This window comes from Sodiomyces alcalophilus (assembly GCF_042370955.1).
Source record: "Sodiomyces alcalophilus JCM 7366 unplaced genomic scaffold ACRALscaffold_1, whole genome shotgun sequence".
Classification (NCBI taxonomy): Eukaryota; Fungi; Ascomycota; class Sordariomycetes; order Glomerellales; family Plectosphaerellaceae; genus Sodiomyces; species Sodiomyces alcalophilus.
Genome location: NW_027263532.1, coordinates 10,944,474 through 10,959,726, shown reverse-complemented (window position 1 = coordinate 10,959,726; position 15,253 = coordinate 10,944,474). Strand labels below are relative to the sequence as shown.

The following is a 15,253-nucleotide window of genomic DNA, read 5'->3' as shown; positions in this document are numbered from 1 at the left end:
TTAGAAAGGAATATATCTAAGTAGTCCTTTAAAAGGACTATATTCTTAGTTCCTTAAGGCTATATACTCTTGATAGATATTCTGATACTATATGCCCAGTACTCTCTTCTGCCTTTAATAGGATATAATAGATATAAATAATGCCTTTTTAAGTAGAAGTGTAGTAACTTTAGCATTAAAATAGTAACTCTGTTCGATATTATAAGGCCACGAAGATAATACTTTGTTTTATTTAATTTATTAACTGATTTTATAAGCAGTTTATTATAAATCATAGAAAGCTTTTACCTCTTCTATTTCTTCTATAATATCCATAGCCTATTTTAGGTAGGTATAGTAAATAGGATGAATATCCTAATACGAGAATCACTGGTTATATTACCAGCACCATCTAAACATAATAGGCTTTAAGACAGTAAAGTTATATTATACTCCGAAGTTATAGAGATAAGATTTATAATCTTTCTATCTCCTTTAGATATATTAAATCTTTTCTGTATTTAGAGACTTCGCGATGCTAAGGCCGCGTATAAAATGCATTTTTAAAAGTAAGAGGTAGACATAAAATCTTTATTACCCCTTCGCTTTATTAAGAAAGATAGGAGCAAGGCTTAAAGATATAGTCTTTATTACCCCTTTCTTTATAAAGAAAAATAGAAGCGAGGCTTAGAGCCTTTATACTCTTTTTCTTTTTATATCTTTTCTTTATAAACATTTTAAAGATTTATTTTAATAATTGCTTTGAATTAAGAAAGAAATAAGATGATAACTGTTAATTACTTCTCCTTTTTAAGAAGAGTAGTAATAACCGGATTTGATTCCACTTATCGATTAATATCAATATATAAAGTTCTAGGCACGATTATTTCCTTTACCTTTATATACAAAGATATCCAGTTAAGAAGTATCTGTAACTGCTAGGTTTTATAAAGAAATATAAAAGCTTTAAGCTTTATAATACTCATTTATAATAATAGAGTTGTCTATGCTTAATATACATTAAAGGTTCAGTTATATTTATAACCTTTAAGATATTTATCATAAATATAGATATTAATCTACTATAGTCTATAGATTCTTCTTTCCTTTCTTTTGCTTTTATACACAGGGAATAGCTAGAAGTTGTAATTTCCTTAAGAGCTTTTCTAAATAGGAAGAAGTTTATCTTAATAGTTATTTAAAAAAGGTATAACTAAGGTTATATAAACTTAATAAGGACGAAGCTTCGAGATAAAGAATCTCTTTTATATCTTCGTTTTTCCTTATTATTTCCTAATATATTTAGGAAGAGGAAAATCTTTTATATACTCTATAGATAGAGTAATAAATAGTGGATCCGGAACTAAAAACGGTTTATAAAACGGTTAATTATTATAAATAATATCTAACTAAAGACTTCTACTAAACTATAGCTATTTCTATAAGCCACTTTATAAAGCTATATAAGAAGATATAACGTGAGTGGCATAACGGTATACTCATAGCCTTTTTTTACCCGTTTAATCTCTAGTATTAGATTTTACTTAATCTCTTTTTCCTTATTTTATATCGGTTATTCGAATTAATTATTTATTCGCCGCTAAAAATATTTTTATTTATTTATTTATTGTCTCTCACTCCGCTATCCTTATCCTACCTTAAGTAGCTAGGAGTTAGAATTCTAACTATACGGTCCTTCTCTAATGCCTATAGGGGGGAAAACCGTAGTATAAGACTTAGGGAACTAGTATATAACTTAGATAAAAACCCCTATACTCTCCTCCTCTAGGATTACTGCCTTATACGGGTACCGCAGGGGCCCTGTTAGTAACTCGCTACTAATACGAAACTCGTGGGCTTCTATACTAGGAAGCCGATACCGTTTTACCCGTAACGGCTTTAAAGCCGACTATATACTCGATTAACGGCGCGCGCGTGATTATCTTAGTTAGTTTTATACGCCTCTATATACCCTAGGGCTAACCCTGCGGGCCCACTATAGGTAACTTATATATACGCTTCCTAGGGTTTAAAGCTCCTAAGCTTCCCTTACTCTTTAGATAGCTATAGGTGGAGCTAACACAGGCTACGTGTCTATGCAGAACGCTTATATAATAGCGTAAGAGGCTGCTTCCGTATCGTGGAAGAGACGCCGCGCATTATACCCACGCGCTTAGGGATAGCGCGATACCGTCTTCTTGTTTCCATGGTAGGGCGACTAACTCCCCCGTGGCACCTATTAACGACTAGCGAAGCCGGGGGAAGGTGGGTCTAACGGGCCCCCTATTTAACCCTTATCGTATATGCTAAGGCAGATAAGGGCCCCCTAGAATAGGATCCGAGTAGCGTAAAAAAGGAAAAGGGGTTCCTCTTTTGCGTGCGCCTTTAGCCAGATTCCAACCGACCTAGTCACCTCGACTATATACTAGGTATACCACTACTATACTATAGAGGCTATAATAAACTTAATTACCTATATAAACTAGTTAAACCGGCGTAAGCCTCCTACCCCTATAGGAATAATCGCTATGCTAGGAGTAGGCGCGATAATAGTAAGGGGCGCTATAATAAGTATAGGTCTACCTGCTATAACAGGTAAGTCACTACGAGGGGAGGAGGCAGTAATATTAACCGATAAGCTAGGCTTATTGGCGCCCGAGTTAACGGGTATTATAACAGGCTCGTCCTTCTATAAAGTACTAGAAGTCTCTTTATAAGACTCTAACGCCTTTTAGAAGACCGTATAGGTCGCCGCGAGCGCTTTTATTGCCTTAAGACTATAGAAGGGGTTATCGTTAACTACCTTCGCTGTCTCTAAGAGTATAGCCACAGGACTAGCTACCTTAGGCGGGGGAAGAAAGTATTTATAATCGCCTTTTAAGTAGCTATAGTATCTGTGATTAGCTAACCTCGCCCCGGGTCCTAACTAATCGCGGTAGCGCCGCCTATCCTAGCAAGAGGCTAACGCATTTATATAAGTATAGTAGAAAACCTCGCGGTCCCCTCTAGGAGGATGTTTTATTATACGAGCGCGCTTTATAGGGCTCTTAACGACTATAAAAGTATTGCCTATGCAACGCTTACCCTTAGCCTTAACGGTTCGGGCTAGTTAGGTATAGTGGTTTATACCTACGGCAGGGGTAGTAACCTGCTTATTAGCTAGGGCGAGAGTAGGTGCCTTCTTACCGTTATTATCGTTATTATTATTAATAGCCCTCTATTACTATATATAAGTTAGCTAGGTTTACATTAGGCTTATAAAAAAGTAGAAAGGACTTACCTTAGGGGCTAGGGATAATTCTAAGAATTTAAATATCTTTTATTAACAGTAATAAAAGGTTGGAATAATAAAGCGGTATGGAAAGAATTAAGGATAATAGGAAATGTACTGGTAGTAGTAACAGATATTATTAAAGAAGAGAAGAAAAAACGAAAATATAGTGCTCTTTAATAAATAAACGAACCTATAAAGGATTAATCTATAAGAAAGAGGTCGCCTAGAGAGCGTTATTTAATTAATAAAGGAGACCGATGATACTAAAGCTTTACTGACCTATACTAAAAACTATCGACGTACTAAGGGGGAAGGGGGGTAATATTATAGGTTAAGCCTGTGAATATAATCTAGTAAAGCACTGGATCTTCCGACTAATTATATTACGACCCTACTGGGTCGCCGCGATATTATATTTAGGTCGCGTGCACCTATAGAGATTTCTTCTTTTCCCCCCTTTCTCCTTAGCTTTAGATAATTTAATTATTCGGCCTCACCTTATAAATAACTCGTAACCAGCCGCTTATAAAAGCATATCGACAGGCAGTGTCACTACTATAGGCAATAGCTGTTTTGATAAATTAGGCTACGAGTAGTAGGCTGTACGCGCGGAAGAGAGGAAAATCAAGGAAAAGCTGTTGAATTCGTAGAACCGTAGGATTACTGCTTGTTGCGCGAGTGTGTGTACAGAACTAACTTCTGGGATTTCTTTCTGGATCCGGGGCTGGCAAAGAACCCTGGAAGATTGGGTGGCGACTCTTACGTTAATAGCCTATGCGATGGTTATCACGCCACGTTATTAGCTTAAGTGATAACTAAGATATCGTATTTTCGATACCTAGAGTATTTATTGTATATATATCGGAAGCTAAGTACATATACACGTATAATAATACGTATAGTATTATAGTATATGTAGAGCTAGTTATAAAGTAGATGTCTAGTTATATAGCTATAACTATATACTATATATTTTAACTTAGATATTATACTTATTATTATTATAATTATTACTAATTAGATATATAAGATTAATAAGATGTATAAGAATAATATAAGAACCGTATATACTAATACGAACTATAGTATAGTGAATATAATAACTTAAGGTTTACTAAAAGAGACTTATAATAATCTTTATGGCTATATAAATATAGGTTATAAAGATAATTCGTTGCCTGAGTATGATTTACTGTCTTATAATAATAGAAAAGAATTAAAATACTAGGTTTTAATACTTAGTGTTTAAGTCTTTATAAGGGGGTGTAACTAGGTTTTTTACCTTCGGGTTTTCCTAGATATCAAAGTTTTTTCTGAACTGTCCTTTAAATAAGTATACACTATAATAATAATAAGGGTTTTGAATTTTCCTTTTACTTAAAAGGAGAGGTGTTTTATAATTTTTCCTCTACGTATTCTAGTCTCGGATAGACTAGGGTTACTATGCTATAATATAGCTATAACCTGACTTAGCTGCACTTATTATAGAAGAGCTAGCTTATAGGGGGTGTTGATATTATATATATAAGAAGTAAAACTAAGTATAATATATAAGTTAAAATAATCAGTATATAGTTATAGCTATATAACTAGACGTCTATGTTATAACTAACTTCACCTATAATATAATTATACGTATTATATATATATACTTAGCTTATAATATATATATATTATAATTATACTAGATATTGAAAATACGATATCTTGGTTATTACTTAAGCTAATAATGTGACGTGATATCCGCCGCGTAGGCTGTTAACGTAACAGTCGCCACCCAATCTTTCAGGGTCTTTTTGCCAGCCCGGATTCAAAAGAAATTCTCGAAGTCAGACCTTTACATATATATACAGATACGCGCGAGTACCGGTATTTGTACGCCCCCTGTTCGGTATTTGCTGTCCACTCAACCCTAAATAAGAAGGTAACGCGAGCGCGTGCATAAGCAAGATCTTGGCTATAAATGTTACGTACCTGTACACGTTAGAGTAGGTAATCAGGATTACGTGGTGTGTGTAATAAGGTTATATAACCAGGGTATTATAATTACGCCGTGTATAATAACGTCACGTGACTAGGGTATCAGGATTACGTGGTGTGTGATAAGGTCACGTGACTAGGGCATCAGGATTATATAGTGTGTGATAAAGTCACGTGACTAGGATATCAGGATTATATAGTATATAATAAAGTCACGTGACTAGGATATCAGGATTACATAGTGTATAACAAAGTCACGTGACTAGGATATCAGGATTATATAGTGTGTAATAAAGTCACGTGACTAGGATATCAGGATTATATAGTGTATATAACAAGGTACCTAGCGTAAGGACATTATATATTCTTAATGCCTTAGGGTTAATAAATACAGAGGCAGAAACAGTAGTGATTTAGTGGCTTAAGATATCTGGTTTTGATTACAGAGATTAAGGCTTATCGTGAGGTACAGGTACGCAGCATATGCGGCCAAGATCTTGCTTATGCACGCGGTCGCGTAACCTTCCAAAAATGGATTGAGTGGATAATAAATAGTGAACCGGGGGCGTATAAATACCGGTACTCGATACGCGCAAGCAGCAGTAATCCTACGGACCTATAAATTCAATAGCTATTTACTTAATTTTCCTCTCTTCTATTAGAATAACCTACTACTTATTACCTAATTTATTAAAAGGTTTATATAGAATTAGATAAAGATTATTAATTATAATAAATACGTAATTAAGGGTATCACGATAACAGGAGTCTACGGGACTAGCCTTATTAGAGGGGGGGCAGTATAATAAGACGATCGCGGAGCCGTTAGTATATAATCGGACCAGTAGCCGCGCACGGAACACCGGTCCGAACCTATCTGATTATATACGTTAAGGGATATAGTCTAATCCCCTAAGTTAAAGTCTTAATTTAAAGTTAGCGCTTAGTTAACGATAATACTATAACTACCCTACGGTTCTAAGTTATTAAGCCTTTTCTATAATATCTTATTTATAACTAGAGTCTACGGACTTTCCTTTTATTATATAAATCTTTTAACGATTTCTATTAACGAATCTATTAATAGTATAACTTAAGTATACAAGTTAATAATATAGATTAACGCTATTAATTAACGATATACAGTATTAATACTATATATTAATAATATAAATATATAATATAGACTAATAGTATAGATTAGCGATATAGATTATTAATATAGATTATTATAATAGATTATTAGGGATATTAATAGGAAGGTTAGAATATAATTAGGGAACTATAATCGGCATAACGCGTCTCTTATAAACTTCTTTACTGCCCACGCATATTATAACCTCGCTGCTAGATACATTAGGGTTTATAATACAGGCTTATCTTTTAGTTCCTAATACACTATAATCAATACTATCCTTGTCTTGGTCTTCCATGGAGAATAGATCCGATAGATTAATGGCGAGAAATGTCTTAGGTAACTTGACCCTGATAATTAGTTAGTTTATGCCATAACTTACACGCGCCGCAACATGAACAGTTGACAATGGGTGACATACTGGTTGAATTTTGCCCTTAGAGTGCGGATAACCTCCATCCAATCAGCATGGAGAGTCAGACTCCGTCGGGGTGCGCAGCTGATACAATGCTTGCTGTCAAGTTGAACGTCCAGTGGATCAAAGACATGGCATCCGGGGCTGATGGTGATCCTGATGCTGTATATGAAAGTCGGTTCCTCGCCCGCATCAGGCGCGTAGGAAGGTTTAATCTCAGATTCGTAGAGTTCAAAACAAATCTGAGATAGATAGTCTAGTTCTGGAATGGTGCTCCGCTTTATCTTCGTCTCAATTCCGCCCTCAAATATGCAATTCAGAAGCGTGTAAATATGGGACTCCTTAGTGAAATAGAAGAAGGATTTGGCGTCATTGGACGCCTGCATCTCCTCGAGGTTCTGCACAATTTCCTTGAGGAGAGGCAGTGACGTTAAGAGGCCGATCTCCAGCTTCTCGCTGTCTGAAATGCCATATTCTTGGGGGCAAATGAAGTCAAAGAGTACTTTAGCAAGCTGGTACAACTCCCTCAGAGGCTCAAACCGGGCGTCGGTTTTGGCCTTGGTTTCCGCGTTGCTTGTGTAGAGGTGAAAATATTGTTCTGGAGGGGTGCCCTCGCTAACGTGGCGCAAGCCGTTGAGGAACGACCGGCGCCGGAAGAGCCGTCTGACTGAGCTCGGACCCTTGATGTTACCTTCCGCGGGCCTGTCAGCCCGGTCACCCTCTCGCCGGTCCTCCCTTGGCACCTGGGATGCCTTTCCCTCGGCTACGTCTCTGGGTACGGGTTTCCCGTCTTTGTCTTCTCTGGTAGCGCCGCCATTTCTCTCCTTGGTGTCTCTATCCATCCCGCCATACTCTTCCTCGAGCATATGTCGTGGCGGAGTGAAAACCCACTCAAGGAACTGGCGATTATGCAGTGCGTCGAACTTCATCGTGTCATAGAGCTCAGATATCTTACTGGGATCAACCTTTTCACCGTCACAGAACTCTTGGAAGAGCTTCTCCCACCGCTCGCGGAAGAGTTCGGCATCCTCCCCGCAGCACCATCGGGATTGGATACTGTTAATGCCAGTGGCCCGTAATACGGCAGATGGGATGGAGCTATGGTCACAGTTTTGTGGCCTGTCCAAGTCTAAGTTCGGTGCATTGTGCGTGGAGCTTGCACGGTAGAGCTTCTTGTAATTATATTGCATCACCCGCCGATGGAACTTCATCAGCTGGACAACTCGTGTCTGAACTTCGGATGGTTCCGGCATATTGTTGGGCCAGGCAAACTGCGGCGGTCGCTCATTGCCCTTCCGCAACAGGCCTTTGAGTTTTTTCTTGACCTTGTCCATTTCGTCCTTGGCCGCATTTGAGTCATCGAGCAGATCCTTGCGGATCGTGATGAAGTCGTCGGGGAGGTTATTCTGGCGAAGGAAGGAGGATGCCCAGATCTGAGCACTCGTCGAGACCCTTCGCTCCGAGCTGCTGAAGACGTGAACCTCGTCAAGGATATCGCGATTGAGAAGTTTGAAGTCGTTCCGCATATTCTCGCCCAGTTCCTGAGACTGGTAACGCGCAGAGTGCGTTGGCTCCCCGCCCCATTTAACAATAAGCTGTAGCTTGTCCAGCACTAGGCTTTCTTCGGCAGCTGTTATTCGAGACATGGTCACTCCCGACAGAGAGTCCTGGCGCTGCGATCCGTGCGACCTGGTATCCGATGCGGATGATCCTGCTGGCTTTTCCGGCAAGCCAGTCTTTGCTGAGTCCTCCACGACTTTCCCAGCTCCGTCGGCAGAGGCCTGCTCGTCAAACCTTCTTTTCCGAAACATGGGCTTGATCTGCACTTTGGTGCCGGCCCAACCTCCTTTCTTGACGAGGACGTTGCGCAGGGCTGCAAGTTTCAGGGGATCCTCAATGCCGGCACCCAGCGCGACATCGACGGCGTGGATGACGCTAGCCAGCGCCGCCTCCCCAATCAGAAGAACTTCATCCTGATGCCCTTTAAGGAGCTCAATGAACGGCTCAGTGTGAAATGTGAATTTGTACTTTTGTTTTGGCGTGCGATCAGCATGGCGAATGACTGATACGATGCCCTTGAGTTTCCATGAGTTCTTAGGGGGTGGCGGTACAGGAAGATTGTCCTGTTCTAACATGACCTCTCCTTTTGACGACGGCGCAGCGGACGGGGCGACTGATGGCACCGTGGATGGGGCGATAGTTTTCTCCCCCTTCCGCAAAGGAGGTGCGGGAGGCAGAGACGGGCTATTATCCGGGCTATGTACAGCGGATGGGGCAGCGCTATCGGGTCTCGGTGCCAAGGTACCTAGTTTCCACCGAACATCATCCAACTTCGGCTCCTCTAGCACCTTTTCAGCATCCATGTTGGCCGATGTGTCACTCGTAAATTTGACGACGGATGGGGCCAGAGCGGTGATCTGGCTTTGATCCTTATCCTTTGCTCCCCGTGACGCGAGAGGGGTCGTCGCATCTGAAAGCGTAGGAGACAGGGTTGGTGGTGTGACACCTCTTCGAACTCGTTCTTTCACGAATAATTCCCTGAGGATGTTCGCGCAATGATCGTAGTAGTCGTCGTTGTCCTTGACGAAACTCCAACCGTTTACATCAATGACATAGCTCTTACCATCTGCTCGCAGGAAGTCGAACCCGCATACCCGTTGGCCAAACGAGACCGCAATCTTGCTTGCAATCTGTCTTTCTTCAGCATTTAGCCCAGTAACGTATCGAACCTCCTTTCCGCGGGTGTTACGGCGAACCACGCCATCGACAACAGGAGACTTTCGTGTTTCGGCATGACAATAGTTAGGGCCGACAGTGTAGGCCTTAACATCTTCAGCGTTGTCGACACGCATGAATTTCTCGTATATATAGCTGCTTTGCGGTTCAAGAATAGCGCGGGGAATAGTCATCTCAGGATCAAACTCTGAGCTCTTGTTGCCAATTTTTCGAAACAGTTTTCGAGCACCACCTCCGGAGGATTTGGGAAAGTAGATGATGATATTATGGTCTTCGCCGCAAACGGGCTTTTCGACGAACGGCTTCTTGAGGAGTGTGCCGTCAACGCTTAGGATATCTCCGTCGTCGAGCAATTCGACCCGGCGGGGCGAAATGGCATAGCGAGGGTCCTGGGCATCATAAGCTACCCCTGACACGTTCTTCATATGCCGAGCCATTTCCGGGGTGATCACACTGGGACCACCATCCCGGTTAACCTCGAGTCTTCTGGGCGTTGGAATACCAATGCTGTCGAGGATATACAGGCAAAGGCGACGGTCCCAGAGAATTTTTTGCATGGGCAAGTCGTTAACGCAAAAAGGTTTCCGAGCTTTAGCATAAGCTATGGCCTTCTCGAGCGGGAACCCATCTGAGTAGAAAGAAATGAGGTAGTCGCTGTCCGCAAAGTCAGTCGGGATCATATGAAGGGCCGTCGCTTCTTGTAGATAGACAGGGTTGGCCGGGAATAAGCGGATGTGAAAGTTGATAAAAACCCAAGATTATCTATCAGATCGGCGGATAAAGATGTACACGCACCATATGGGCCAGTTTTCAATATCTGTAGACAAACGCGATCCCAGGTCAGCAAGTCTACTGGGCCCGGACAATTGACGAGGTTTCAGAAACCCTACCTTCGTCAAGTATCACCTTGTCCCCAAATACAACGACGTCAAATTCGCGGTTTGCAATCAGCCGATTCAAGATGTTTCTGCTTGGCTTGCTCCTCGCTTTGATATCTAGTGCACAGATTCCAATCACACCCCAAGGAGCTGGCTTTGCTGCAAAGCATATTAAAACCTGCAATGTTTTGCTGGCCCTACAGTATGTGATACATACCTTCTTCTCTTTCCTTCGGATGGGCTGTGCGGTCGCTGCTGGGGCTGTGACTGCTGGCGGCAGTGCTTCCGCTAAGCCTCCTTTGGGCACTGCTTCTCGATCTTGTGGGCTGCCCTCTAAGAGCTTGCTCTCCCCGTGATGGACCACCGGTACGGTTAGCCGCGTCAAGGTTGGAGTCGCGCGAAGTGAGAGGGTGGGCCCCTGGAAAGACTTGTTGATGGCTCTGTTGGCCGCAGGAAGTGATTCCGATGACATTGGGGGCCTCTGGCGTTACCTGGATTGGCTTACCGCTTGACACAACGTCACTATGTATGCCCCGGGGGCCAGTACTCGTCTCTGAGCTTGTGGCAGACGCGGTTGAGCTAGGGACCTTGCGCCGAGCGGAGGCCAGTGAGTAAACCGACGACGCCGAGATACGCTTGAGCTCGACTTCGGACAACGAGGATCTAATACCTACGGATGGCTCGAGGGGTGGTCGGCTGGTGTCAAGGTCTGAGGAGGAGGTGGGGCTGGAGGGTGCGCTGACTCCCACACTATGCAACGGTCGTGAAGTCTCCGGTCCATAGCTACCCTCTTCTCGAGTCTCACATTGAACGGAGAGCTCGCCTACCGCCGCAACCGAATTCATGGATCCTTGACGGCTTTGGCAGAGAGACGAACGACATCTTGAGGGGCTGGGTGACACGGTGGCTAGGGAACCAGAGGGTGACACGGAGGCGTTTGGTTTGTCTGGAGATATACCAGACATATTTGGGTCGGTACGCTTATTGCTCCAGTTGAAAGGTGATGCCGGCGCGATTTGATGGTAAGGATACACGAGAGAACCAGGCGGCGTTTGTAACAGTATTGGAACGTAATCAGATCGATACGGAGGAACAGATCGTCGGCGCTGAATTGTTTGACTGTGGTTGTAATGCCTTATCGGCTGCTCTTGTTGGATTATGGGATGGATATGTCGAATTATGCGACGGCAACAGACAGCATATCGAGCTTCGACAACCGAGGTTAGTATAGGGACAGTGATGAGACAAAACTATCGAGCCACTGCCCCACATCATGATGTAGTGGAATAACCGTGCTATAGTGGGTAATCATTAATGACGAGTAGTTTCTTAGCCATCTATGCGCGTGACCTACTCATCACCTCATCACTTTTGCTTACTCACTGATAATAACACCACGAAATCAAATAGAAATAACTTTACGAATTCAACTGCTAAAAATTTAGAGAAACACGTATTAGATAGGTACATAGCTATAGATGCTAAATATCAGGTTATATTTTTCTAGTGACGTGTATACTACCCCCGCCTCGATATATATGTTAAGGCTCCGCTATATTAATATACTTTAAACCCTATAAAAGCTCTGGTTTAAAATCTCCCTATAGTTTATTCGCGGCCTTATAAAGTAAATCTGATAACTCTACGTTACTATATATATCTTTAGGTTCTGGATACTGGTTATCCAGCGGAGCGCTGTCGCGAAGGGAGGAACGACCGGAGCGGCAGTGTAAGCTGAATTAAACTGATAAAAAAAACACGCTAAGCAAACCTTATAAAAATCGCTGCCCTAAGATTGGCTTAACTTTTGTATGTAAATCGAGCGCCAATTGGTCGATGAAATTATGGCGTTTTACGATCGTAGGTCTTCTTGGTATTCGGAAGGGGGGTCCTAGGGGGTCTCCCCCTGGAAAGCTCTATGCAATGGCCCCCGGAGGGCCCCCGGAGGGCAAGAATTAAAATAGATACTTATCCCTCGAAGTCGCTTCGAGGGATATACCAGCGGAGCGATAAAGGAGTCGGCACGGTATCACCACGTCGCTAGGCTCCTATCGCTCCGCTGGCATTTCCCTCGAAGCGACTTCGAGGAATAAGTATCTTAAATACTCTTCTTAAGTAGTTTCTATAGATATATACTCAGGTTTAGATTATTAGAAGTTAACCCCTTATATATAATCCAGCATAGCATGAGATTATATAGCTAATTATATTACGACCCTTGTAGGTTACGCAATATTATACTAAGATTACGCGTACCTATAGAAATTTCTTCTTTCCCTTTTATTTCCCTTTAGCTTTAGATAATTTAATTATTTAGCCTTATTTTATAAATAACTCGTGACTAGCCGCTTATATATCTAAAGCTTAGTAAAGCCTATGCACTACGATAAATAGAGATAGATTGCTACTATAATTAATTACCTTCTCTTAGTATGTTATCTTTTATTTATTAATTTATTACGTATATACAGCACTATAGCTATGGCGCGGCGGACTATAGCGCTAAGCGCTATAGTCCTAAAACTCAGCTAGATACAGTGCTATAATATAGCAGCAAAGCCAGTAAATAATAAAGGAAGAGTACTCTAAAGGAAATCCTCCGTATTAATCTGCCTAATACTCTGCTTTTATACTATTATTAACTATTATCATGAAAACCCAAACAAGGAACAATCAGACCGTAGAATCCGTAGTGATTTGCCTCTTAAACCACTCGGGGGTAGCTATCTTAGTAGCTAAGCGGAAGGCCTGCAGGCCCTATAATGCTTTTTAGTATTCAATAATAGCGGTAGAGTTAGCGGTAGGCCTGCTAGAGCTTCCCGCAGGGCGTCTATTTCCGCACTATAAATAGGGTACCGCAAAGTCAGGGATGCTATATCCTGTACCGGGGAGCCCGGGCAGGAATAGCGGTTTTTAAAGTAGTTTTAGGCCCGTTTTTAGTAGGGTCTTAGTAGCTAAAGTCAGTATTTAACTAGATATAGACCGACTAAAGCCACTACGGGCCCTGTAAATACAGGGGCTTTTAAAAGAAGCCGAAATTATCCTAAACTAGGCGCTTATATAGGCGACCTAGTCGGATTATTCTACCCCTTTTTTAGTGTTTTCTTTAATAGCTTAAAGGGATTTCTAGTAAGCTATCGTAGTTACGTTTACCCGGCGTTTTAAGTGGCTAAGGGTAACTAACTTAATAGATTAACGACGACGATTCGGCCTTTTCGACGGCCACGAGCGCGTAACACGAGTAAAATCGATTAAACCATCGGGAACCCGAAGATAACTACCGCTTCCCCCCCGGGATACCGTCGTAGAGACGCCGTAAGGGCGGCGCTACGGCTATAACGCGAGTTAACGCGATAAACGGGATCATTCCGACCTTAACTTCGTAGAATTTTCCCCTAACCTGCCTACCCTAAACGCAGGGATAACCCGATAAACCGCCCCCCTCGGGCCAGAATACTACGCGGAACCGAACTAAGACCGAAAGGGGACTACCACGGCCCCCGAACTAAGATATATCCAGAGTTAAGGCGGTAATCCAGAATCTACTAGCTAATAGGAATACGATTAATTAGGTTATCGAGCTAGTAAAAGAACTATTAATACTCCGGTATCTTTATAGCGCTATTATTACGATACCGGTAGCCTGGCTCTATATAGTAATAAAACAGACTATCCGCGAGGAGCTTCGTAAAGGGATAAACGGGGCTAAACCGACCTAGGCCGCTATCGCCGCCCGCGCCGCTATAGCACCCCTAAAAGACCCCGCCCCCCCTAAAGTAATACCCGCTAAATACTACTAAAAGCTAATTATCCGCTACGGGGACCTCCTTAAGGACTAATAACTATAAAACCGGACCCTTAAAGAGATTATCTAAGCCGTAAACGCTATAACCCCCCGACACGATACCGCCGCGGTATAAAAGCTATTTAGCGGTAATATCTGCCTTACCTTTACTGAAGTGGTATAATAATAGTCTACCTAGGCGAAGCTTTAGGTTAAAAAGGCCTTTAATAAAAGGGCGACCTTAGCTACTAAGACCTACCCGGTATTTATAAAAGCTATCCCCCGCGATACCCTTAGCGTATTATCTAAAAAAGAACTATTAGTATCCTTATAAGCTATAAACCCTAAGGCGAATATCCTCCGCGCTTATACCCGGCTACCCCGCCGCGGTACTAGAAGGGTTACCCTGCTATTAATCGAGTCGACTACTCCGGAAGGCGCCGCGAGCCTTATACGTAATACCCTCCTCTTTAAAGGCGGTAGCTATATCTATAAGCCCTATAACCTAGACCTTAGCCCCCTCCGCTACTATAAATACCTTTAGTTCGGCTACTAGGCGAATAGTTATACTATAGCAGAGAGGGTATACCGCTATTATACTAAACCAGAATTAATATACTAGCAGGGACTTAGATAATATAGCGCGGCGGTACTAGACTAACCCTATAAGTATATAGCCTATAATAATAACTATAAGGCTTTTAATAACTCTTACCTACTCCTAAAAAAGGAATCAGAGAAGATACGCGAAGCCTATAAGTACCGAGCATAAGAGTTTAACTTTACCCGCTAAACCGAAATAGTATACCCATAGTATTAACTAAGCCTACCCTAGCTAAACTTCTCTTAGCCCCTAAGCTAAGAACCTATAACCCGCTAAACTAAAGGCCGCCCCCCTAAAAGAACTAGGGGCTAGGAGGGCTCCCCGGTACCCGGCCAGATAAGTATATATATAATCTAACGCGGTATAGATAAAATACTATAATAGGAGCTCCGGAACTAAATAGCGGTAATAGCTATAGCTATTAAACCGGCCTCGGCCTAACCGCCCTAACCCTCTAATTAATAATAG

General features: G+C 42.1%; 2 protein-coding genes across 2 annotated transcripts; one reads left to right on the top strand and one right to left on the bottom strand.

Moving 5' to 3' along the window:
• Positions 1-6,464: 6,464 nt before the first annotated feature.
• On the bottom strand, positions 6,465-11,605 carry ACRALDRAFT_1059112 (uncharacterized protein). Its single transcript, XM_071015971.1, has 5 exons — positions 10,615-11,605; positions 10,410-10,556; positions 10,315-10,336; positions 6,790-10,173; positions 6,465-6,718 (listed from the first exon to the last, which is right to left on the bottom strand). Exons 1-5 carry the CDS (start codon positions 11,360-11,362, stop codon positions 6,610-6,612), a joined length of 4,410 nt encoding a protein of 1,469 aa, XP_070880284.1. The 5' UTR covers positions 11,363-11,605; the 3' UTR covers positions 6,465-6,609.
• Positions 11,401-11,783, top strand: ACRALDRAFT_2016400 (uncharacterized protein; the record flags this gene model as incomplete). Its single annotated transcript, XM_071019844.1, has 4 exons — positions 11,401-11,447; positions 11,476-11,618; positions 11,642-11,675; positions 11,723-11,783. The coding sequence occupies 4 exons, from the start codon at positions 11,401-11,403 to the stop codon at positions 11,781-11,783; spliced, it is 285 nt and encodes a 94-aa protein (XP_070880283.1).
• Positions 11,784-15,253: the final 3,470 nt, after the last annotated feature.